The 25,891-nt window shown below is 41.8% G+C and overlaps 1 protein-coding gene across 2 annotated transcripts in view; it reads left to right on the plus strand.

Moving 5' to 3' along the window:
- Window positions 1-549: 549 nt before the first annotated feature.
- Window positions 550-25,891, plus strand: part of TMOD2 (tropomodulin 2) — a gene marked incomplete at both ends in the record, with an annotated part of 30,738 nt that continues 5,396 nt past the window's right edge. The window contains 7 exons of one of the 2 annotated variants that reach the window (XM_084240439.1): window positions 550-675; window positions 2,747-2,903; window positions 5,537-5,662; window positions 9,471-9,557; window positions 12,508-12,638; window positions 14,448-14,555; window positions 23,038-23,181. In XM_084240439.1, coding sequence (XP_084096565.1) covers window positions 550-675; window positions 2,747-2,903; window positions 5,537-5,662; window positions 9,471-9,557; window positions 12,508-12,638; window positions 14,448-14,555; window positions 23,038-23,181 — 879 coding nt within the window. The remainder of the gene's footprint in view (window positions 676-2,746; window positions 2,904-5,536; window positions 5,663-9,470; window positions 9,558-12,507; window positions 12,639-14,447; window positions 14,556-23,037; window positions 23,182-25,891) is intronic. The other variant, XM_084240440.1, reaches the window with a different exon arrangement.

A 25,891-nucleotide genomic window follows, 5' to 3' on the forward strand; every position in this document is an offset into this window, starting at 1 on the left:
ACCCCATTTTGTATTCTTCTCATCACTCTCTGAAAAGACACAAGTATGCTTCTTACAACTGCCTTACAATTAGTGCATTGTCCTTTACTGTTTTCTGTGGAAAGCTGGAGGAGGCAGAGTAATATGGTGGAAAGGCACTCACTACACTGAGAATAGAATGCCTGGCACATCCCAACTCTGAGGCCTGAGCAAGGCACTTAGCCACCACCTTCACCTCAGAATCTTCATCTGTAAAATGGGACATTAATATATGCCCAGGTTTCCTTTACGGGTTATCATAAAGATCTATATAAGTGAAATAATATATATGAAGATACTTGATGAGCAGTCAGATGGTTCTGCAAATGAAGGTGATTGTTGCCTATTTGTTGAATCACTTGTCCAGTAGAAAGACTCCACTGGCAGATAGCATAGCCCTGTCTCCTGTTAATGAGCCCTATTTACAGAAAGGCAATAACAGGGTTTCTTTCTTATTGGTAGTATTCTGAGATCTCAGGAAACTGGCCTGTTTATAAATTGATGGTCCATGAGAGAGGCATAGAAGAAGCCATGGCACTTCCTTTTCAAAAAGAGCTGGAGAAATATAAGAACATTGATGAAGATGAACTTCTTGGCAAACTCTCAGAAGAGGAACTGAAACAGTTGGAAAATGTTCTTGATGACCTAGATCCTGAGGTGAGTGACCTGGACCCGCAGCCGAGTGGTTAGTGACAGCACAGGATAAATGGTGCACCTTGGACCTTAAACAATGGCTGAGAAGTCCCTTAGCAGCGAACACAGATCTGTGTGTGTTCCTCCCCTGATTGATTCTGGGTCACTTGCCTTTTCGAAGAGCCTCCATAGCCACATCTGTAATATGATATGGTAAATGGTGCTTCAGTTTAATGTAAATGGGGACAAAGCAGCAGCTTTCCTGCCAACCAGTGGCTAGGCACATATGCAGGCCTCCCTTCTAACAAACCTGTCCCTTTCAGAGGCAGTGCTTTCTGTCCACTTATGTCTGTGCAAACACCCTTTACTTCCTTCCCCTTCTTATAATAAACCTGCCCTTTTGAATATAAAAATAAATTAAAATTTAAAAATAAATGTAGACAGGGCCTCCCCTGGTGGCACAGCGGTTGAGCGCTGGGCTGCGAAGCTGCCCACAGCCTCTGCAGCGCCAGTTCGATCCCGGCCGCCAGTGAGGGTCCCACATGGCGCGCAGACCTCTCCTGCCACCCTCTGCTCCCCTCAGCAGTGTACTTTGTCAGTCTGCCTGTTCTGCTCCCCGCTCTGGCTCTGGTGAATTCTCTTACCCTCCTGCACTTCTGACTGTACCCAGTGCTTGTATAAATAAATAAATAAATCTAAAAAAATAAAATAAATAAATAATAAAAATAAATGGAGACAAATATTTTCCATTGGTTGAAGAAAGACAAGTCTAACAAGATGTCATGAGCTGAAAACTAAATAGCTTGTTGTAGTGTTTGATTGGTAAGCAGTTTCTTCAGCCCTGATGCTATTAACTTTACTTTAGAATCAGAAACATCCAAAATAGTGAATTTACTAGAAATAAAAATGTCACTGCAAATTATTTACATGATTTTCTGAGGTGCCAGATACTTTGAATATTGCATTGTTTTTAAAGTAATGGTATTCATTTTTCTTTTTTTTTAATAGTTTTTTTTTTATAGAGGCATGTTTTTATTTATTTATTATATTTGTTTGTTTGTTTTGTTTATACAAGCACTGGGTACAGTCAGAAGCGCAGGAGGGTGAGAGAACTCACCAGAGCCAGAGCAGGGAGCAGAGCAGGCAGAAGGACCGAAGTACACTGCTGAGGGGAGCAGCGGGCGGCAGGAGAGGTCTGCGCACCATGAGGGATCCTCCTCCGGTGGCCGGGGAGCAGCCGGGGATTGAACCGGCGCCGCAGAGGCCGCGGGCAGCCTCGCAACCCAGCGCTCAACCGCTGCGCCACCGGGGAGGCCCTTCATTTTTCTTTTAAGAAAATGTAAGAAAGGCATCCCTAAGTTTAGTCAAACAGGTATCAACATTTGCCACAACATTCACTTCCATGCTTGGATGTTTCCCCAAGAGATGGGGTATAAATAGAGTATAGAAAACCTAAATAAGGAACCAGGAAAAAGACTAATTATAATAAAGAAAAAATCAAAATCAACAAGCAACTATGAACTAGGGACACACTATGGGGGGTAGGAGGGGGAAGGAAAGGAGAGATTAGGGTCAAAATGAGGGGGGTGGGAATTATATGGGGACTATAACCAAGATGAAAATACATGCATTGTGCAAAAATGAAAAATGATGTAAGAATTATATAAAATAAAATATATATTTAAAAAAAGAAATCATGTGTCTGTAAAAAAAAAAATAGTACAACCATATAACTAGAGCATCTTGTTAGAATCCCCAATTGCCTCCTGGGGACACCTTGGGTACAAACCCAGCCAAGCCTAAGTGACATCTGAGAGGGAAAAGGCCACGAAAGATGTCTGGCCTTTTGCTACCTCATTCTAGTTTCAGAAAACTCAGAGGTTGTCTATGTTTTGCCTGCTCTTGCTGGGAGCCCTCTCTCAGCACAGCCTATTAAAGCAAGTGGGGCCTCATGAATATGCTGGAGACTTCAGCTCACCCCGTTCTGTTCTCTGCACAGGTATCCTCTCTGCCTCTCCTAGGTATAGCAAGGGGTGTTAACAGAGTATCCACTGGACAGACATCTTTCTTCCTGCTCACTTCTCTGTCTTTTCAGAGCGCTCTGCTGCCCGCTGGTTTCCGACAGAAAGACCAGACTCAGAAGGCAGCCACCGGTCCTTTTGACCGTGAGCACCTCCTGATGTACCTGGAGAAGGAGGCTTTGGAGCAGAAAGACAGGGAAGACTTTGTGCCCTTCACTGGAGAAAAGAAAGGTAAGGACGACAGGCAGCGCATCTTCGGCTTTCCTAATGTATTGTCAAGGGGGGTCTAGTAAGGGAGCTGACCTGCAAGTGGGAAATAAGCCCATGAACTGGATTCAGTATGAAAAAGAAGCATGCTGAGAGAGAGATGTTGTCATGCATTTGCTCAGCCCCACAGAAGGTACTCTACCAAGAGCGAACCCTAATGTAAACTGTCACCTTTGGGTGATAATGATGTCAATGTAGACTCAGCCATTGTAACCACTATACCAGTCTTCTGCAGGATCCCATTAATGGGGGAGGCTGTGAGTGTGGGCACTGGGAATATGTGGGACTCTGTACTTTCCTCTGTGAACCTAGCACTACTTCGAAAAAGAGTATGTAGATTAATGGCAGAATATGTAGATTAATTAAAAGTATACTTAGGGCCTCCCGGGTGGCGCAGCAGTTGAGCGCTGGGTTGGGAAGCTGCCCGCAGCCTCTGCAGCACCGGTTTGATCCCCAGCTGCTCCCAGGCCACCGGAGGAGGGTCCCACATGGCACGCAGACCTCTCCTGCTGCCCGCTGCTCCCCTCAGCAGTGTACTTCGGTCCTTCTGCCTGCTCTGCTCTCTGCTCTGGCTCTGGTGAATTCTCTCATCCTCCTGCGATTCTGACTGTTCCTAGTGCTTGTGTAAATAAATAAATAAATCTTAAAAATAAAATAAAAGTATACTTAGAGGGGCCTCCCTGGTGGCACAAGGGGTTAAGACGCAGCACTCTGAAGCTATCTGCAGCCACTGCAGCATGAGTTGGATCCCCAGCCAGGGAGGTGACCTGCATGGCGCAGCAGACCTCTCCTGCCTCGCCCGCTGCCCCCCTCAGCAGTGTATTTCTATAGATCCACCTGTTCTGCTCCCCACTCTGTCTCTGGTGAATCCTCTCACCTTCCCTCAGCCTCACACCTCTGGCTTGTACCCCAGCTCTTGTATGCATAAATAAATAAATCTTTAAAAAAAAAAAGTATACTTAGAGTGTAATGATACTTAAGTGAGTTCTGTGAAAAAATCTTTAGCCCCAAAGAAAAAAGTTTTGGACTTGTGAAACAGTGCTATGTGTAAGTGGCACCAGTGCTTCTCTCTTTGCTGGGTGAGTTACTGTCAGGGCCTTTGTATTCCATGCCGGGATGCCCCTTGCACCAGACCCTCGAAGCTACCATGAGGCCAGTGCAGGCAGTCCTTTATTTATCCAGCATTTCCCTAGCACCACCTCTGCAGAGCCGTGGGCCTGGCGCTGCCGCCACAGGTAGATGCTGCCCTGCCCTGAGGAGCTTGTTGTGGAGTGAGAGGAGCCCTGTGATAGGCCACGGAGGCCTTCCCCAAGGAGCAGGAGATGTTTCTTCATGCCAGGTGTGAACTCTGACCCTGAGCTCCCCTTTGCAGGAAACACAGATAGCAATCACCAGTCCAGGCATCTTAGTGACGGATGAGGACTTGGATCAGTAGATGCTAATGATTGTTGATAACCTCATGGCAATAGTCTTTTTAAAACAGAAATTAGATTGTGTCACTTCCCTGCTTAAAGTCCAAAATCCTTGCTGGGGTCCTCAGCCTGGGAGAGCCAGCCCCACCCTCCTCTGCCTGTACCTCTCCTCCCCCAGCTCAGTCCGTCCCACGGTCTTCATTCAACTCCCCAATCCTGCCACATTCTTTTCCCGTCTCAAAGTCTTCTCATGGACCCTTCCCTTGAACCCACACCCCCATTTTCCACATTTTAGAAATCTCAGCTTAAGGAGCAGGGGCTCAGGTTTCCCCAACCTCTCTATCTGAAATAGACCCTCCTTACTGTCGTCGTGCTTGTTCGTCGTGCTTGTTCACTGCTTTCATAGCTCTGTGACTACACTATCGCTATTTATTTATATTGGATTTGGGGTGTTTTCCACATTAAGTCACGATCTCCAAGGTGGAGCCTTGTCTCTCTGGCATCTTGGCACAGACACTGCCAGAAGGGGAGGTACTTGATAAATATGGGTTCAAATAAATGCCATCTCTGAGCTCCTGTACCATGGCCCGGGGAGCAGGTGTGCCATTCCTGGTGCCATATCTCATAGCACTGCTGCGTCCCTTACACAGCATCCTGGCTCTCCTCTGAATTGTGCGCATTCTGTGACTCATGTGCCATTGGTGATGTCATTTTAGTATGAAAATAAAAGCGATCACTTCTTGGCCTTTTGGCTAAGATCAAGTGTAGAAAATAAAAGTGAACAATGACAAATTGGGCAAATAACCAAGGATTACCATAGAACATGGAATTGTTTCTATGGCAGCATGGTTGCTATTGGACTAATATAATTGTGAAAGAAGAAATAAATTATAAGTCAAATCTTCACTAAAGTCCCACTATATACTGACATTAACAGGGGGAAGCTGTTGTCTTCTCAGAGAGAGATTGGAACAGCAGCTATGTAAATTATCTCTTGATTCATATTAATCTGCAGATGGCTCATGGGGGAGTTAGGAATGCAGGAGCTGTTTGAGGAATAGATGGGGTATATAATTGCACAATATTGATTAGAGAAGGTTGAAAAGCAACACAAATGAGCAGGGAGCATACCCTACAATTAGGCGGCAGTACATAATGGTTTTTGTTTTTCTTCTGATTTTAAAGGGAGAGTCTTTATCCCCAAAGAAAAACCAATAGAGAGAAAGCCCGTAGAAGAAAAAGTAACCCTCGACCCAGAACTGGAGGAAGCCTTGGCCAGCGCCTCTGACACGGAACTCTACGATCTTGCAGGTTGGTTCTCAGCTCTGGCGAACTTTCCTGTGTGGCTCTGTGACCTCCAGGCAATGCTGGCACCCATGGCAGCGGCCTTTGAGCATTTCCATACTATCTATTATTACAAGTGAATTGAGCCACTGTGTAGCTATAAGACTTGATGCAGGTGACTTACTCTCTCTAAGCAAACATGATTTTGCTGTACTTTAGCTGTAGACTGTAAAACCATATCTCTGTATAAAATGCCCAAATCATGCCCATCCTACAAAACTCAAGAGTTAGATGGGAAATCAAACAGAATAAATATGAAAGAGTATTGAGAACTTAAAATAATAGCCTTTAGGCTTCCTAGGGGCTTTCACATATGACATTTTACCACATGTCATCACAAAATTTTCTTGAAGTTCTTGCTTTTCCATGTAGTCACTGTTCAATTTCTTCCCACTAAGAGGTCTGTTAGCCTGACATTGGAGCAGGAGTGACTTAGTGTTACATTCACTCACTAAGGTAAAGCCATATTCAGCTCAATCTGCTCATTTTTCCTAGTTTTCCTAACAATAGCAGCAAAATAGGGTCCTCCCTGGTAGCACAAGGGGTTAAGTCTCAGCACTATGAAGCTATCACCAGCCACTGCAGCACTAGATAGATCCCAGCCAGGGAGATGACCCACATGGCTCAGCAAACCTCTCCTGTCTCACCCGCTGCTCAGCAATGTATTTCAGTCAATCTGCCTATTCTGCTTCCCACTCTGTCTCTGGTGAATCCTCTCATCCCCCACACCTCTGACCTACACCCTAGCTCTTGTGTACATAAATAAATAAATCTTAAAAAAAAAAATAAAACAAAGACGGTGCCTGAGTCACACAGCTAAGAAGGTGATTTGTAGTGATCGAATCTTAGCCCTGTGGTTGCTGTGGAGGGATCCTAACTATGGTTACGTCTCCTCCCAAGGGCTGCCTCATGATCTGTTCTGAAAGTCCCCAAAGGGAGAATTCAGGGCTGGGCTGAGCTTGAATTGCCAGGAAATATATAAGGTGTAAGGAGAAAGAAAAAAAGCACTGATCACTTGAGAGAGGATAGATCCTAAAATTCATACCAAAAGCAAATAAACATAAAACAACCAGGGGGACAATCCCTTAGGAAACTGTCTTACTCACCTTTACTAAGCCCTTCTCTCCCCCATCCTCTGAACTCAGGAGGAAGTGGGAGGAGGAGGGAAGCGGGGATGGTGGCATCTTCTCTAGGATGGATCTTTCTGAAAGATCTGGAACAGCCCTGTGAGTAGGTGAGTCGATAGCCATCGAGATTTAGACAAGAAATGTCATTGTGGCAGATCAAGAGCAGAAAGACAGGCAGTTCATTAAGGGAGCAGCAGATGGCCTGTAAGACAGAACCTTGTGGTTACCACCCAAAGTCTGGTCTCAGCTCTGCTGGTGTAGAGATTTGATCCTGACAGTGATGCATATTATAGCTGTCAGATTGGGGCCAGGCTGTAAATGACTGATCAACTAGCCAGATTCACAAGAAGGAGGTGAAATGAAAATTAAAACTTGACATCGGGAGGCCTCCCTTCTGGCGCAAGGGGCTAAGTCGCAGCACTACGAAACTGTCTGCAGCCACTGCCGCATGAGTTCGATCCCTGGCCAGGGAGGTGACCCGCATGGCACAGCAGACCTCTCCTGTCTTGCCTGTTGCTCCCCTCAGCAGTGTATTTCCGTCTGCCCATTCTGCTCCCTACTCTGTCTCTGGTGAATCCTCTCACTTCCCCATACTTCTGGCCTACACCCCAGCTCTTGTATGCATAAATAAATAAATCTTTAAAAAAAAAAAACTTGGGCCTCCCTGATGGCACAGGCGGTTGAGGGCGACACTGTGAAGCTGTCCACAGCCTCTGCAGTGTGGGTTCAATCCTGGACAGCTGGCGAGATACCCACATGGCATGGCAGACCTCACTTGTCTCGCCCATTGCTCCCCTCAGCAGTGTATTTCAGTCAGTCTACCTGTTCTATTCCCCGCTCTGTCTCTGGTGAGCCCTCTCACCTCCCGCACATCTGGCCTATACCCCAGTTCTTGTATAAATAAATAAATCTTTAAAAAAAAAAAACTTGACATTGAGCTAATTATGATTCGAAGTGCTCAGTGAGTACAGAGCCAAAGACAGATAGGTTGGATGGTTTCAGTGACCTGTGGTTATCAAATAAGGCATCTTTTCCCTAGATAGTGCAGGAAACAGTGATAAATTCTTATTTATTAAGAATTTGTTATTTAATAAGACGTTGTAAAGAACTTAAAACAGTGTCTGACATAGAAAGTTGTTTAATCTTTGTAAAACGTAAAATATAATTATTTTATAGATGAGGAAACTGAGGCTCAGAGGCACTTAGTAACTTCCCAAGTCACTCGCGTAGCACATCATATGTTAGTGTTCCCCGGTGGCACTCACATCCTAGACTTGCTGGCTTAAGCGTTTGCTCTCTCAAACTGTGTAGCCTGCCTCCCTCTTATTTGTAGATTACAGTTTATAGCTGATGAGTTTAGAGGCCTCCTCTGCCACCTGTTGACAGATTATTCTGGGATCCTGCTCCAGGAGGCCAATCTCACCTATAGTTTCATCAACATAGGCAAAGCAGTCTGGGCACTGTGGGGCTGCTATTTGCATACTGTGCTGCCTCCTGCTGCAAGTTCCAGGTACTACAGGAGACTCAGACAGTCTTCAAGTTTTTATTGCTGACACCTCTTCTGTTATTTCCCACCTTGGGGTACTCTAGATGGGTAAGGACAATTTCTTTTGGTTCTTAGAGATGGGAGAGATGAGGCTTACAGCAAAAAAGATCCTAGATCTTGCTGATACTTGCCTCTGGGAAAACACATGTCATAATCTATAAAAAGTTAGATCTTGAAAAGGGCCTCCCTCGTGGCACCAGGAGTGAAGACACAGCCTGTAGGGCTATCCGCAGCCGCTGCAGCGTAAGTTCGATCCCCGGCCAGGGAGCTACCCACATGGCACAGTAGACCTCTCCTGACTCGCCCGCTGCTCCCCTCAGCAGTGTATTTCAGTCAGTCTGCCTGTTCTGCTCCCTACTCTGTCTCTGGTGAATCCTCTCACCCCACCCAGCACCCCCATTTCTTGTATGCATAAATAAATAAATCTTTAAAAAGAAAAAAAGTTAGATCTTAAAGTATCTTTAGAGTCAAGACTACCTTCATATTTTAGAGATGAGAAAACTGAAGGGAGTAATTCTATATAAATAGGAAGTCTAAGCAAGTTACAGTAATTTGAGGACATAATTAGACCGTTGTCCCTTATTTCCTAAATGCTTCCACATGTTTAATATAGGAGATTGCTAGTGGTCTCAGAAGGAGGGTTTTTTAAGAATGCTTGTTTAACACTACACAAGTGCCTTGCACTGTTTTAGGAAGGTAGGATCTGGAGACATACTCATAATATGAAGAATTGTTCTTTTGGAGCCTCCCTGGTGGCACAAGGGGTTAAGCACAGTGCTGTGCGGCAATCCGCAGCTTCTGCAGCAAGGGTTCGATACCCAGCCGGCCAGGGAGATTCCCACATGGCGCGGCAGACCTCTCCTGACTCGCCTGCTGCTCCCCTAGGCAGTGTATTTCAGTCAGTTTGCCTGTTCTGTTCCCCACTCTGTCTCTGATGAATCCTCTCCCCCACCCCACATCTCTGGCCTGTAACCCAGCTTTTGTGTGCATAAATAAAATAAATCTTTTTAAAAAAAGAATTATTGTTTAAAGGACAAATTAACAATGTGGACAAACTAACATGCTTTTCCAAACATTACTTATTGGTTATCTTTGTTTGCAGCTGTTCTTGGCGTACACAATTTGCTCAATAACCCAAAGTTTGATGAAGAAATGCCCAGTGCAAAAGGCGGCAAAGGACCTATAAGAAGTAAGTTGATATAAAATCTGTGGTTTTATGGAACTTGAGAACCTCCAGGTATACTGATAAGAGAGAGAGTTGTTGACTGGGCCTTCTGGTGAGTCCAGACTTCTGTCTTTCACACGCAGAGGGTGGATTTTCTTAGTTCACCAAGGACTATTGAACTCTGAGCAAGCAAACCAGACTAGAGTAACTTATAATGGCATCCCTGTTGGACGAGTACCAATCAGTGTGTTTTGCCCAAGAAATGCTCTTAGTAGGTCTGTTCAGTCAAAAGATAAAATCTCTGATAAAAAGTTAGATGGTCAGCACAGAATGCAAGCACAATTTCATGTTCCTAACAATGATTTGATCAACTTTAGTGTTTTAGATTAGTTCTCGTCTCTATTCAAGTAACTTTTCCATCTCAGTAATGGATGCTTATCATTAGACTTTGAACACCCACTACCCCAGAGAACATGAAAAGCACAGTGGCATATTTACACAGAAAGTTCCAGACTGCCTTCTATGTCAGCATTTTCTGGGGAAGTGTATAGCTCATTAGTGAGACATCACTTACTCATTCATCTGTCATCTAGCAAATACCTACTGGGTGTCAGGAATGTTCTGAACTTAAGTACAAAGATAAAAGTGGTCCCTGCCCAATAGAACTTATCTGTCTGTGATAGAAAACGGCCAGTCATCAGGTAATTTACATACATATGGTGTGATCCAGGTGCTGAGAAAATATAGAACATCACAGCTTCTTTTAGATTAATTGTATTTTATTCTCTTTGATGGACACTTGGAAGTTGCTTTCTTTTCTCGGCAGCATATTTTTAAACTATAATTATAATTATATAGCATAATTTACTCTTAACATTATCCCTTTAATTTTCTTTCTGGTTTCTTATACATACCAGTGAAAAATGTTCATCAATTTTAACTTTAATAGCAAACGGTAACCTTCTGGCATGTGTTGGCTACTAAAGTCTAGTGTAAAACTTCTGTGCTTTTATACATACACACCTATCATTAACTTTTTAAAAAACTTAATTTTCTTAGAGAATTTTTAGGTTCACAGCACAATTGAGAGGAAGACAGAGTTTCTGTATATGTCCTCTGCCCCTACACATACACAGCCTTCCCAATTGTCAATATCATGCAGCAGAGGGGAACATAAGTTACAGGGACACCTCCAAGGACACCTCATTATCACCCTAAGTCCATAGTTTGCATTAGGCTACGCTCGAGGGTTGTATAACCAATAGGTTATACAAATGTCCAATAACATGTGCCTCCTTGATGGCACAAGGGGTTAAGTCTCAGCACTATGAAGCTAGCCGCAGCCACTGCAGCAGGAGCTCAATCTCTGGCCAGGGATCTAACCCACATGGTGCAGCAGATCTCTTCTGTCTTGCCCGCTGCTCCCTCAACAGTGTATTTCAGTCAATCTGCCTATTCTGCTCACTCTGTCTCTGGTGAATCATCTCCACCTTCCTCCCTGCACCTCTGGCCTACACCCCAGCTCTTATATGCATAAATAAATAAAATAAATCTTTAAAAAATATGTTTCATAGCATGTATCCACCATTACAGTATCATGGAGAGCTGTTTCACTGCCCTGTAATCCCTGTGTTCTGCCTTCTCATCTCCCATGCTCCTCTAACCCCTGGCAACCACTGATATTTTACTTTCTCCACAGTTTTGTCTTTTCCAGAATATAATTGGAATCATACAGTATGTAACTTTCTCAGACTGCCTTCTTTCACTTAGCAATATGCATGTAAGATTTCTCCTCCATGTCTTTTCCTGACTTGAGCTCATTTTTCTTTAGTGCTGAAAAATATTCCATTATAAAGATGCTTCACAGTTTATTTATCCAGTCACCTGCTACAGAACTTCTTGGTTTCCTCCAAATTTGGTAAATTATGAATAAGGCTGCTATAGGCATTCCTGTGAAGGTATCTGTGAGGACATATATTCTCAACTCCTCTGGTTAAATATCAAGGAACGTGATTGCTAGAAGTTATAGTACGAGCATATTAGATTGATAAGAAACCACAAACAGTATTTCAAGCTGGCCACACCATTTTTGTATTCCCACTAGCAAAGACTGAGAATTTCTGTTGCTCCACATCCTCACCAGCATTTGCTTTTTCAGTGTTCCAGATTTTGGTCATTCTAATAGGAATATAGTGTTATCTCATTGTTTTCATTTGTATTTCCCTAATGATATATGATCTGGAACATCTTTTTATATGCTTTTTGACATCTCTATATCATCTTTGGTGAGATGTCTGCTAAGGTGTTTGACCCATATTTTAATCAGGTTGTTTTCTTGTTGATTTTTAAGAGTTCTTTATATTACATACTTTGGAGCGATATAGAGATACACACACACATATAAAAAATATTTTTTGTTACTTGCTTTTCAGAATTCTTCCATTCTTCTTTTCCACTTCTTTCTTATCCTATGCCTTCCTCAAGCTAAAGCTCTAAAATGGTATCAGAAAAAAAATGGTTCATGGTCAAGTGGCGAGAGCAATATTAAGGTCTGGGAAATGAAGCGACTCATTTCATTTTTATATCTCAGATTCTATGGTTTAGTTTTTGTAGCTATTTAAAGAGGTCCTTATGAACAGCAGTAGCTGCCCATGAATGTTCTTTTTGGGGTAGGAGTTTGCCGTAGGGCCTCCTGTGCTTTTGACTCCATTCAGTGTCAGCCACTGAGACTTGTCATTGCAACTCAGAACCATCAACCATACAATTTCCATGCTTGCATAGTTGAAGATAAACTTTTACTGGTATTAGAGTATTTTTGGTGTATATATACTGATAGATACTTGTATCATATCAGCCGGTATTAGAGTATTTTTAGTATCAGCATATAAAAGAAAGGTCATTTGCAGAAAAGGCATCTCCAGTTCTGACAGGAGAACTCTAACATTTTCTTTTCATATTTGAACTTGTTTCTTAGATGTGGTCAAAGGTGAAAAGGTAAAGCCAATATTTGAGGAACCACCTAATCCCACAAATGTGGAAGTAAGTCTGCAGCAGATGAAAGCCAACGATCCCAGCCTGCAAGAAGTCAACCTCAACAACATTAAGGTATTTCATTAGGACTGTTGTCAGTCACTTGATTTATCTTGATTTAAAGTAGGTAAAAAAACTTAATGGGGCCTCCCTGGTGGCCTAGGGGTTAAGTATCAGCACTAACACCAAGACAGCTCACTGCGGTGGTGGTCTGAGTTAGATCCCCTGCCTGGGAGCTAACCCACATGGCACAGCAGACCTCTCCTATGTCACCCTCTGCTCCCCTCAGCAGTGTATTTTAGTAGATCTGCCTCTTCTGTTCTCCACTCTGTCTCTGGTGAATCCTCACACCACCCCCCCACACACACATACACCTCTGCTACACCTCGTTTCTTCTGCACACACACACACACACACACACACACACAAACCCAATAAAAAACTTAATGTTTTCACACTTGTGTGCAATTCTTTGTGTCAATGATTGAGAAGCCTTTGAGGCTGGTTTTGAGGAGAGATATCCTATTTAAAAGAATAATATTTGAAAAAAAAATGATTTCTAGAATTATTTAAGACTCACACTACTGTGTTAGATATAATAGATTAGTTATCTATTACTAAATAACAAATTGTTCTAAAACTTAGAGGCTTAAACCAATAAACTTTTATAATTTTACAACAATTTCTGAGTGACAGGAATTGAGAGGTGACTTAGCTGGTTAGTTGTAGTTTGCCATCTCAAATGAGGCTGTAGTGAAGTAATCAGGCAGGCTGCTCTCTTCTGAAGGCTTGACTGGGGCAGGAGGATTCACTTCCAAGATGGTGCCTTTATGTGACTTTTGACAGGAAGCCTCAGTTTCTTACCACATGGGCCTCACCATAGGGCTGCCTGAGTGTCCTCATGTCATGACAGCTGACTTCCCCAGAGTAAATGATACAGACAGAAAAGAGCAAGTAAGCAGGAAGCCACTGTGCCTTTCATGTTCTAGTCTCTGAAGTCTCACATTGTCATGTCCACTTTATTCTATTTGGCAATAAGTCATGTTACTCTCTCAAAGGGAGAGGGTGTGGTGTGTGGGGCATTGTTTAATACCTCTTCTGTTCATGAAACTCACTGTGTTCCATATCCTTTGCTAAATCCTTGAAATTCATTATCTCATTTACTCCTTAGTGGACTTTAAAGAGGTTAAGGTCCCCATGGACACAGCTAGTCTCTAGTGCATCAAGATCTCAAGTCAGTCTCTACCTGTGCCCCATATTGTCTCCCTCCCCAGTATACCCCAATACCCAGTACCTCCCCAGTACTGTGCTGAGTCATATAAGAGAGGAAGTAAGATTTATTTGGTCTTTATTCTGAAGAACTTGTATTAGAGAAAAACACTAAACAGATAATTACAACATGTGATAAGCCCCTAAATGTTATGGAATTGTCAGTAAGGAAAAGCCAGTAATAAAGGTGATGTCATACTTTAGCTGGATCTTAAAATATGAATAGGAATTCATCAAAGAAAAGAACAGAAGGATTGCTAGATAAAGGGGAAAATGTATCTAAAGCAATGAAGGGAAAAAAAAGATCATGGTATAGTAAAAGAATAGTAAGTCTTGCTAGACTATGGAGAATGAGAGAGAAAAATAGGGAAATGTGGCGTGTGCATAATTTCTTGTTAGGGCAAACAGATCAGAATGTCATATTGTTTTATCTTCCTGGGTTGGACACTGAGTGGTGCTATTGACGCAGGGTAACTTGGTTGCTGGAGAATGGGTGTTGAATATCTTTTAGAGGATACCATACAATTTGCCATCTAAATATATAAAATATTCAAAAAGCTTGGGGTAGGATACTTCAAAATGGATCATCAGCTCTCTGTGTCTTCCTCATCTTAGAATATTCCAATTCCAACCCTGAAGGAATTTGCAAAGGCTCTGGAGACCAACACTCATGTAAAGAAGTTCAGTCTGGCTGCAACCCGAAGCAATGACCCTGTGGCAATTGTGAGTAAAATTCTTATTAATATAATATGAAAATATTTAATTTTTTAGAAACTACTTATAATTCCTTTTATCAACAAACATTTTTTGGATCTGGTAAATTTATTTTCTACACAGTTAATAAGCAAAATTAGCTATTAGAAGACAGTAAAACAGAAACCAACTGTCAGGCACTTTGAATTAACTGATTTTGTTAGCATTATACTTTTAGGAGAAAGAAACAGGATTGGATTAGGAGGCATTTAGCTAAATATATATTTAAATTTCATCCTGTGCTTATATAAATTTTATGAAACTTTTGCTATGTACAATAACACTTTGGTCAATAGGTATTGTAAGACTCCCAAATCCTATAGGAATTCAGAACATATAAAAAATGTTAAAGTATATTTCATCTAAATCTTTGAAATGGATTAATGTTTCAAAAACACTTTAAACAACTGAATCTTGAAACATTTTTTGTTTGACACTATTAACCAATATTAAAGGAAACTGACTGTGGCAGCCCTGGTGCTGAGACCACCAAGATACCTCACTTAACTGCAGTTAAGGAATCTAGTCTTGCTGGTCAATATGGAATTTTCTGGTCAGCACTACTGAGGTAATCTTTTCCATTCCCCAAAGGAAAGATATTCTGCCACATGACCTTTCTGTTTCCCATAAGTATGTTACCCAAGCCAGAGATAATTTCTTTTTCCTTTATCTTGCCTTCTTTCTACCTATAAAAGCCTTTCATTATGTACTGTTTTTGAGAACTCTCTTATGTGCTACTTGGCAGGTAGCCCAGTTCACAGATCATCAAATAAAGCCCAGCAGATCTTTAAAATTAACTCATTTTTATTTAACACCCGTATATGAAAAAAAAAAAAAAGCCTTGTTGCTTCTATGTATTTTAGGTAATTCAGCTAAATAAGGAAGCATCTTGACCCAAGAAATGACTGCCATTGCTATCATCAGGGTTATTCCTTAATAGCTAACATTTCTTGCGCAGTTAGTAAATGCCAACACTGATCTCTGCGCTTTACACGCATCACCTCATCTAAGCCTCACTACAATGCTATGAGGTGTATACTATTATTAGTTTCCACTTTATCAAATGAGCAATCTGAGGTACACAAAGGTTAACTTTTCTAAAGCAACACAGCCAGTTAGTGGCAGAGCCAGGATTTACCACTGGTCTTTCTGGTTCCACAACCAGGATGTTTAACCATCGAGCTGTGCTATATTTACATAACAATGCCTCACTGTCAGACATTTGCTAAAATGTTAGCAGGAGACTGAGCACCAGCCTAAGATTCTATAGCACCTAATATTCTGCTCTTGACTCAAGCTAGAAGAATAGATGTTTTCTTGACTTGATGTGACTTAAAGTAACATGTCTTTTGGAAGATCTAAAATAGCATTAAAAACTGATAACCTGAAAGTAATGACTACTAACCATGGTGCTGGTGCAGAATAGATGTTTGAAAAATACTTGTTAAGTGAATGAAAGAACATACTCTCCACCCCTGTAGCAACACAGAATATTTCCATGATGACCACAGCAAACTTGAAATAAGCACTCATGTAAAAGAGGAACTAAGCTACAAAATTGATGTTTTCACCTGTAATTATTACATCGCTAAATTTGTAGGTTGAGGGCAGTTTTGGATTTGAAGCCTATAGTTAAAGTAGAAAAAGAGCAGAACTAGATCATTGGTAAAGTGAAATTAACAGTTTAAAGGTTCTGATCTGTACATGATTTTCTAAAATCTCTTCCCTTCAGTAGATTTGTTTTCAATATAGCAAACATTCACAATACATTTTATATGTAGATGACTAAAGGGATGAGTAAAGAAATGATATATCACTCTTATTTAATATAGTAAATATTTTATTTACAGAAAAATGGCAGGAGTGGGAAAAGTTTATAATCCATTGTGAATTCTACCAGTAAATAATTTCTATACTTGGTCAACTGGGTAACTTGCTAAGTGAACTAAATAAACTCAAAATATAAGCTCTTTGATACTGTTTTCAATACAGTATCAAACACTATACACTATTGTTGAATATACACTATATTGTTGTATATTGTTGAATATACACTATTCAACACTATGTGTTGAATGCATTCCATGTGAGAAACACACAATACCACTGTGAGGAATAATTGCTGTCCTTAAGGATGTAAAAAGAAAAGCCTCTCTCAGCCTTATGTCTAGATAGCTTCATGTGGTCCAGCCCTCACCTGCTTGCCCCCAATTGGTTCTCTAGCTGTGAGGCAGCCAAAAGAGAACCTTTCTATAGATTGAAAGTTGGTTGATTTACCCCACAGGCAATTGAGACTATGATTATGGCTGAAAAACTCAATGTTGAGAATTAAAAAGCAGCATGAAAGCAAAGAGCTTCAAGAGATTTTCTATTTAAGGTTCAAAAATAGATTCAATGAGTCATTTATAGCATTACTGTGAATGCAAACAAGCTGTGTATACGTAAGATGGCATTATCCCCACTTTACAGATAGGTGAACTGAGGCTCAGAGAGGTTAAGTAACAACAAAGATTACACAGTATATGACTAAGCCAGGAATGAATTTAAGTGACCTATACTTAACTTCAGTTCACCATGCTGCAAATGCTCCCATCTAACCACCCTCGTAGCAGAAACTTGCCCCCACTGAGTGGCAATATAGAGAAAATCCCCAAATATGTAAAAGAAAATGTTATAATTATTAACATTGGTGCCACATAAAAGTCAAGAATTTAGGACAGCACTATCCAATAGAAATAAAATGAATCACAAATATAAAACACATGTGACTTTTAAGTTTTCTAGTAGTCACATTAAAAAAAAAAAACCTAAAAGTTAATTTTTTTTTTTTTTATAGAGGCATGTTTTATTTATTTGTTTGTTTGTTCATTTGTTTCGTTTATACATGCACTGGGTACAGTCAGAAGCGCGGGAGGGTGAGAGAATTCACCAGAGCCAGAGCGGGGAGCAGAGCAGGCAGAAGGACCGAAGTACACTGCTGAGGGGAGCAGCGGGCGGCAGGAGAGGTCTGCGCACCATGTGGGACCCTCCTCTGGTGGCCGGGGAGCAGCCGGGAATCGAACCGGCGCTGCAGAGGCTGCGGGCAGCTTCGCAACCCAGCGCTCAACCGCTGCGCCACCGGGGAGGCCCCTAAAAGTTAATTTTAATGATACATTTTATTTAAACCAGTAACCCAAAATATTATCATTTCAAAATGGAATTGGAAAATGTGATGTGATATTTTACCTTATTTTTTTCATTATATATTTTTGAAATCCAGTGTGTGTTTCACATTTACAGCACATCTTACTTGAGACTAACCATTTTTTAAGGACTCACTAGTGAGGTGTCTTGTGGCTACCGTTTGGACATTGCAAGAAAACTGCATTTCCACACAATACTGTCAAGTGTAGAAAGCAAAACTCTCTCTCTTGAAAAATGTATTTCTGCTCTGATTATTTGTACAAAATTTAAGAAATTTGATCTTTGTTTTACCACTCTTATCCCCAGCACATGCAATAGGTGCTCAAATATTTGCTGTACTAAAATGAACTTGGGCCTACGGTCCAGGCTTATGTTTAGCTAAATCTCCCCTGTTTTGTTCAGTGTGAGAGAAGTGTTTTCTTAAGCTTAAAAGAAATTAGCAAGATCCTGGCTACTTGCCAGAAGGTCCTGCAACTTTTTTTAATAAAGGCCTAATTGCTCTATTGCTCTGACATTTTGTTATTCTAATAATGAAAGTAGATCCCAAAGCTTACGGCATCCATAAGGAAAGGCCTGATGCATTCCCTTCTGGAGTTCTAATTAAAATTTATACGTTTAATCCTAATTAAAGGCCTAGCACTGAATAAATGCACTTTAATTTACATGGTGTACAATAATACCAGCCCAAATCTTTGAGATGTTTTTGTAGTTCAACCATCTGCTTGACTAAAACACAGGATTATTCTTCTAGTCCAACCCAGGTTCTCAACTCTGGACTGTTTTGCCCTCCAGGGAACATTTGGCAGCGACTCGTGGTATTTTTGGTTGTTATAACTATGAGGGGTGCTGTTGCCATTTAGTGGGTCTCAGAAGCAAGGGATGCTGCTGACCAGCTACAATGCAGAAGACAACTTCCCACAACAGAGAATTCTCTGATTTCAAATGTTAGTAGTGTAGAAGTTAAGAAACCCTTTTCTTGTCCCAAGTTAGATTCCTTCTTCCTTTTTTCCCTGCCCTAAAAAAAACAAATAAGCAGTTTAAAAGTTCCTTGTTCTTGTCCCCAAGAACAGTTGCATTTAGTTGTTTGTTTTTTCATTCTTCTGGTTGTTGTCATTATGCTTTAATTAAAGTGGTTGTCAGTCTTGGCTGAACATTAGTCACCTAGGGAATTTCTAAAATATGCAGCTGTCCAGGTCACAGCCTATGATTCTGGTTGAATTCATCTGGGGTGGGACCCAAGGATTAGTATATTTTTTTAAGCACTGAGGTCATTCTAATGTGCAGCCAGGGTCAAAAAACACTCATGTACATGCATTTTTATTTTTGATTCATCTTCTTAGATATTTTTAATTCTCTGTTAGAAAAGATGAGGGCAGTGTTCCCTGCTTTGTCTCTGGTGAATCCTCTCACCCTCCCACAGATCTGGCCAGGGTACCCTGGTTCTTGTATAAATAAATAAATCTTTAAAAAAAAAAAAAAAAGGTGAGGGCAGTTCTATACTCACTCTGCCTATCAGCCCTCCTTCCTCTTCTGTCTCCAATATAGTTTATTCCATTATTTTTACAGGCTTGAGCTTTGTAAATTTTATGTCATTATATTTTGTTTTGTATATAGAATGATTAGGAAAAGTTAAAGCTTATCACCCAGCATTTACAATTATTTGACCATGTAGACACTAGCCATATATATATATATATATATATATATATATATATATACACACACACACACACACACACATACACATGTTCTGATTATAATCTAGTGACTGATGCTGGCTGATTTGATTTTTGTTCCTTTATAAATAACTTTTTTTTTCTTCCTAGAGACTCTTAGGATTCTCGTTTCCCCTGGAGTTCTGAAATTTCACTTGTATGTGTTTTAAGTCTTTTTTATTCATTCTGCTTAACATCCACTGGGTTCTTTCAGAAGCAATTCATCACTTTCTTCAACTTTAGGAGAACTTTCCTTATGATTTTACAATTCCTTCCCTTCTTTTGTCTTTTTTTTCCTAGTTCTTCTGAAACTCCCACCAGATGACTGTTGAACTTTTGTATCATTGTTCCTCCATATCTCTAACATTTCTTTCCTATTTTCTCTTTGCTTTTTTTTTCTACTTTCTTGGTAATATCCTCAGCTTTATCATCTAGCTTACCAACTTGGTCTTCAGCCATGCCTTTTCTAATTCTGGATATCTTATTTTCAGCCTTAATGTAGTATTTAAAATTGGCAAAACATTTTCTTGCTATTTTTCTTTCTTTTTCGTAATAGCCAGAGTTTATTTTATACATATAATCCCTTTTCTTTTCCTTTTTCCTCTGAGGAGCAGGGGAAGGGAGAATAGCAATTAGAATTTTGATGTTCTGTTCCTTGAATAGTCTGTCACCTCCACGCCATGTTGTTCTGTTTAGTCAACTTGGCTTTTTCATTTCACGATGTTGGATTTCCTGGCAATCACTGACTACCCCTTCCTATTTCTGCACCTTCATATTTCATAGAGAATGTAACTGGTTTGTGTAAACCAAGATCATTTCCTCTGCAGTTGTGTAGATCTGTTTACCAACCTCCCTTGAAAGTGAGTTATTTGTGTTTCTCCATTTGTCATCATCTGACAGGCTATATATTTTATTACTGATTCTGCCCTATGCTCAAATATAACCTCCCTAGGTCAAGGATTTTTGTTTTGAGGATTGCTGGCATGCAGTAAGAGCCTGATAGTCTTTTCTTAATGAACAATGAAGTCATGAATGGATACTTGTAGGCAGACAGGTGAATTGACCAGCATCCTTCCCTGTAGTGTATATTTGAGGAGCTGGCAGATATCCTGGGAATCCCCCACAACTGCTACAGTTCAAAGGGTTTCTCACTCTCTGAGGGATCCATGTCAGTGTAGAGTTGACCCTTGAACAACATGGGTTTGAACTACCTGAATCCATGGGTCCCCTTATATGTGGATTTTTTTTTCCTACCTGCAGTTTCCACAGTCACAGATTCAACCAATTGTTGATGTCAGTTGTTGAATCCATGAATGCAGAACCCACCAATTGAAAGGGACTTGAGCATCTGGATTTTGGTATGGGGGTTCTGAAACCAATCTTCTGGAGATACCAAAGGACTACTGTTAAGTTTTGGGGTTTTTTTTAAAGATTTATATTTATTTATTTATGCATACAAGAACTGGGGTTTAGGCCAGAGGTGTGGGGGCATGAGGGGATTCACCAGAGACAGAGTGGGGAGCAAAACAGGCAGATCCACTGAAATACACTGTTGAGGGCAGCAGCAGGTGAGACAAGAGAGGTCTGCTGTGCCATGTGGGTTAGCTCCCAGGCCGGGGATCAAACTCATGCTACAGTGACTGGTGACAGCTTCATAGTGCTGAGATGTAACCTTGCACCATCAGGGAGGCCCCACTGTTAAGTTTTGTGAGGAGTCAAAAATTATCTCAGATTTTTGACAGAGAAGACTACTAGGGGGAACTTGATTCCCTTAACTCCCTCATTATTTAAGCATCAGCTATTATTTTCTTTCCTGGACATAGCTGCCTTGCTCCTCATTCTCCTGCATTTTGTTTGTGGAAGGCCTGGAGGTGCTTCTCTCTGGAGTCCTGCACTCTCACCAGAGGCTTTCCTGGGAGATTTCTACTGATAGGTTCCCTGAAGTTTTTCTTTTTCTGGGAACTCCCCAGAGGGCTGGTGTGTTCTGCATCTGCTCCATTTGTCCCAGCTGGGACTTACCTGTGGCATCTCAGGTATCAGCTTCCTTTGAGCTAAGTTCTCCACCAATCTATTTGCTGTGTTTTCGCAGTTCTTCAAGATAATGGCCCTCTTTTTTGGTTGTTGTTGTTTGTTTTCTTGTACTGTCAGCACGCTAGTCATTTAATAATTATTTCTGAGGGCCTCTTTGGTGGCCTTGTGGTTAAGTCTCAGCACTACCACCATATGAGTTCGATCCATGGCCATGGAGTTGACCCACATGGCGCAGGTGACCTCTCCTGTTTCACCCACTGCTCCCCTTAGCAGTCTATTTCAATGGATCTGCCTGTTCTGCTCCCTACTCTGGTGAATTCTCTCACTCCCTGTACCTCTGGCCTATACCCCAGTTCTTCTATGTAAAAAAAATAAAATCTTTAAAAAAAAATAAAAATTATTTCTTCATGACAGAAACTTTGGGAGTACAGTGGGCAGGCAAAGAGAGACTTGTGTGCAGTCTGCTGTTAACTGGGAGCTCTCCTTTGGATTTGCCACTCTGAGTGAAAATTTTGCTCCAAAAGTTATCTTTGTGGAATTCTGATTTACAGATGGCCTGAAATAAGATGATCAAATCAACAGTGCTTTAATGCTAGCAACAGTGAAGTGTTTTGTAATTCATCCATTGTAACAGGGACAAAATAATTCTGAAATTGTCCTTCATTTTCTCTAATGTTAAAAATGCCTTTTCAAAAAAACCAAAAACCTAGCAATGATAACAGATGGTAGTGATTTTGTAAAAATGTCCTTACAGAAAGGCCTCCCCTGGTGGCGCAGGTGGTTGAGCGCAGTGCTGTGAAGCTGTCCACAGCCTCTGCAAGCGCGGGTTCGATCCCAGCTCGTTGCGAGAATCCCACATGGCACAGCAGACCTCTCCTGCCTCGCCCGCTGCTCCCCTCAGCAGTGTATTTCAGTCTGTCTGCCTGTTTTGTTCCCTGCTCTGTCTGGTGAATCCTCCCACCCTCCAAGTGTCTGACCTGTATCCCGGTTCCTGTATGTATGAATAAATAAATCTTAAAAAAAAAAAATGTCCTGGGCCTCCCCGGTGGCTCAGCGGTTGAGCTCTGGGTTGTGAAGCTGCCCGCAGCCTCTGCAGCGCCGGTTCGATTCCCAGCTGCTCCCGGCCACCGAAGGAGGGTCCCACATGGCGTGCAGACCTCTCCTGCCGCCTGCTGCTCCCCTCAGCAGTGTACTTCGGGCCTTCTGCCTGCTCTGCTCCCCACTCTGGTTCTGGTGAATTCTCTCACCCTCCCGCACTTCTGACTGTACCCAGTGCTTGTATAAATAAATCAATCTTTAAAAAAAAATGTCCTTACAATAATCTTATGCCAGTATCTTATTTTAGTCTTATAGGTATTGAAAGTCATGTCTGGGCTGCTGAACTAAACTTTTTTATTGCAATTTTAAATTACTTTTTGTTACTTGGAGGTGAAAGTATGATTTAACTGGTTTTAAGTTATGCAAAAAATACTTAATTGGGATTTAAGTGTAATGCCAGTGTTTAATTATTTTTGCATAATAAGGCTTTTGCAGATATGCTGAAAATAAACAAGACCTTGAAAAGCCTAAACGTAGAATCCAATTTCATCACTGGAACTGGGATCCTCGCCCTGGTAGAGGCACTGAGAGAAAATGACACCTTGACGGAGATCAAGATTGACAACCAGGTGAGCTTATTCACAGGACCCGATGAAAGGGATGTCGCTGTGCAGAGAGTGAAAAGACAAAGTTCTGTGACTTGACTTGATATTTTCTGTAAATTCTAATAGCTTCTGTGGCAGGTGTATGGAAGAGCATGTTAATAATTAAACAGTGCACAGTGTAGTAACCTTAGATATTAAGAAGCAGCTATCCCCAACACCGGGCTCGACACCAGAGGAGAAAGCGAGGAGGTGGGGCCAGAAGTGTCCACAGCTGCTTTGATCCACCATCATCATCTGTTGCCTCTTAACAGGAATCTTTACCGAATCCTGTCTCAGCCTTTTCCTTGCTTCTCGAAAGAGTACACCAGGGCTCTTGCAGTCTGGTGCTGGCCATGGAGCCCATTCAAAAGGCCTCAGGATTCTAAAAGGTGGTGTGACTTAGAGCACGCAGTGTGATCACAACCCCAGCTCTGTCACAGCATTTCTCTGGTTCCCATCAATAATCAAAGCAAGCTGCTTTTCTCTGGAACTGCCACTTCCTGTGCCCTTTAGACCTCTTTTCCCAGAATCAGCCTCTAGTGCCTTCAGAGTCGCTTTGCTGGCATTACTGGCTCCTGCCAACAAAAAATTCTCAGCATGATGCTGTGCTCTGCCCCTTTGGCTACAGGGGAGTGTCTGCCTGGAATTCAGTGACTCTAAAGGGTCTAGACACCATATAGAAGAAAGAAAGAAAGAAAGAAAGAAAGGGCCCTGAAATGGACTAGAAAGAAGGAAGAACAGGGAGACTTGTTCTATGAGCATTCCCCTTTAGGGTGGTGGGAGGCCCCGTTAAGAAAACCTCTTGGGGGCCTCCAAGTCTCACTATTACCACAAAGGCATGCCACGGCCTGAATTCAATTCCCAGGCATGGAGCAAACCCACTAATGGCACAGTAGTCCTTTCCTGTCTCTCCCGCTGGTCCCCTCAGCAGTGTATTTCAGTAGATCCACCCATTCTGCTTCCTACTGTGGTCTCTGTGAATCCTCTCTCACACACACATCCCTGTACCTCTGGCCTAAACCCCAGTTCTATGCATAAATAAATAATTTTTTTAAAAATGAAGACTGCCTCTTATATGAAGGAAATTCCCCTTTTTAGGGCCTCCAGAATCTGATAAAGCCTCAGGGTCTCACCTAGGAATTTTGTCTTAAGGTTGGAGACCCCCAACAAGTTCCATAAAACTCTACTTCTATTCTCCTGTTTTTCCTAACCAGGACTAAGGAGTTCGTTCTTTTTTTTTGTTTTTTTTAATATTTATTTATTTTATAGAAGGACTGGCATGTAGACCAGAGGTGCGGGGCGTGGGAGGATTCACCAAAGACAGAGTGGGAAGCAGAACAGGCAGATTGACTGAAAGACTGCTGAGGGGAGCAGCAGGCGAGACAGGAGAGGTCTGCTGTGGGTTAGCTTTCTGGTGGGCCTTAGCGGTGATAGCATGATAATGCTGGGACTTAATGCCTAGGACATGGGGAGGTGAGGGGAGGGGGAAGGTATTTTAGTGCAAGTCCTCTGTTCATTGCCAGAGAGAACAGGGGAACTATTGGCTTTTTTTAAATTTAATGATTTAGCATAAAAAATAGAAACATATCTAAATTATAAGACATTCTGGTATTCATTGGTTACTCTGGGTTAAACAGAAAACGCCTCAAAAAAAAAAAAAAAAACAAAAAACAACTCAGGCTAAAAAGATGCCCTGTGTTATATTACTTACTCCACCTTTTTTTTCTGTACCCCTCCTTCCCAAAATAATTTTCCTTAGATCCTGTGTTCTTTAGAGTGAATAGCATGCCCATCCTAGAAGTTACCCATGTACAGAACTCCAGATGCTTGAGATTTGTGAGAAGAAATAAAGGAGCTTTCATGTCATCCCTTCAGTAAGCCACATTCACCATCATCTCTGTCTGCCCTTGGATAGCACCTTGGCTTTCCAGGAGCTTAAGCTGAAACTGTGTCAGCCCCAAACTTGGGCCTCAGTCCTGAATATAGGACTTTAATCTAAAGTGTACCATGACTTAAAATTGCTCATAAACCTTTGAAATCAGCATCTCACATTTTTGCTGCATCTTCCTGCCATTGATCCACATTGCTTAGAACACTAGTCTCTACATCATGGACAAGCAGAATTGTTAGGTTGCTGGATGAAAACAAAGAAGTGCAAAGAGTTAAACCTTGGATCTTACCTTGGACACAAAAGTTTCTTCCTGAACTTTTTTCCTTTGTCTACTCAGCACTTAAAATGCCCAGTTTAAAAGGTATATTAAAATATGTAGGGCCTCCCTGGTGGCGCAGCGGTTGAGCACTGGGTTGCGAAGCTGCCCGCGGCCTCTGTGGCGCGGGTTCAATCCCCAGCTGCTCCCCGGCCACCAGAGGAAGGTCCCACGTGGCGCACAGACCTCTCCTGGCGCCCGCTGCTCCCCTCAGCAGTGTACTTCGGTCCTTCTGCCTGCTCTGCTCCCTGCTCTGGCTCTGGTGAATTCTCTCACCCTCCCGTGCTTCTAACTGTACCCAGTGCATGTATAAACAAACAAACAAACAAACAAATAAATAAATAACATGCCTCTATAAAATATGTATATGAGGGGCCTCCCTGGTGGTGCAGGGGTTGGAGTCTCAGCGCTATCAAGGTATCGCCAGGCACTGAAGCATAAGTTCATTCCCAGGCCAGGCCAGGGAGGTGACCCACATGGCTGGCATA

This window comes from Talpa europaea (genome assembly GCF_964194135.1).
Source record: "Talpa europaea genome assembly, chromosome: 8".
Taxonomy (NCBI): Eukaryota; Metazoa; Chordata; class Mammalia; order Eulipotyphla; family Talpidae; genus Talpa; species Talpa europaea.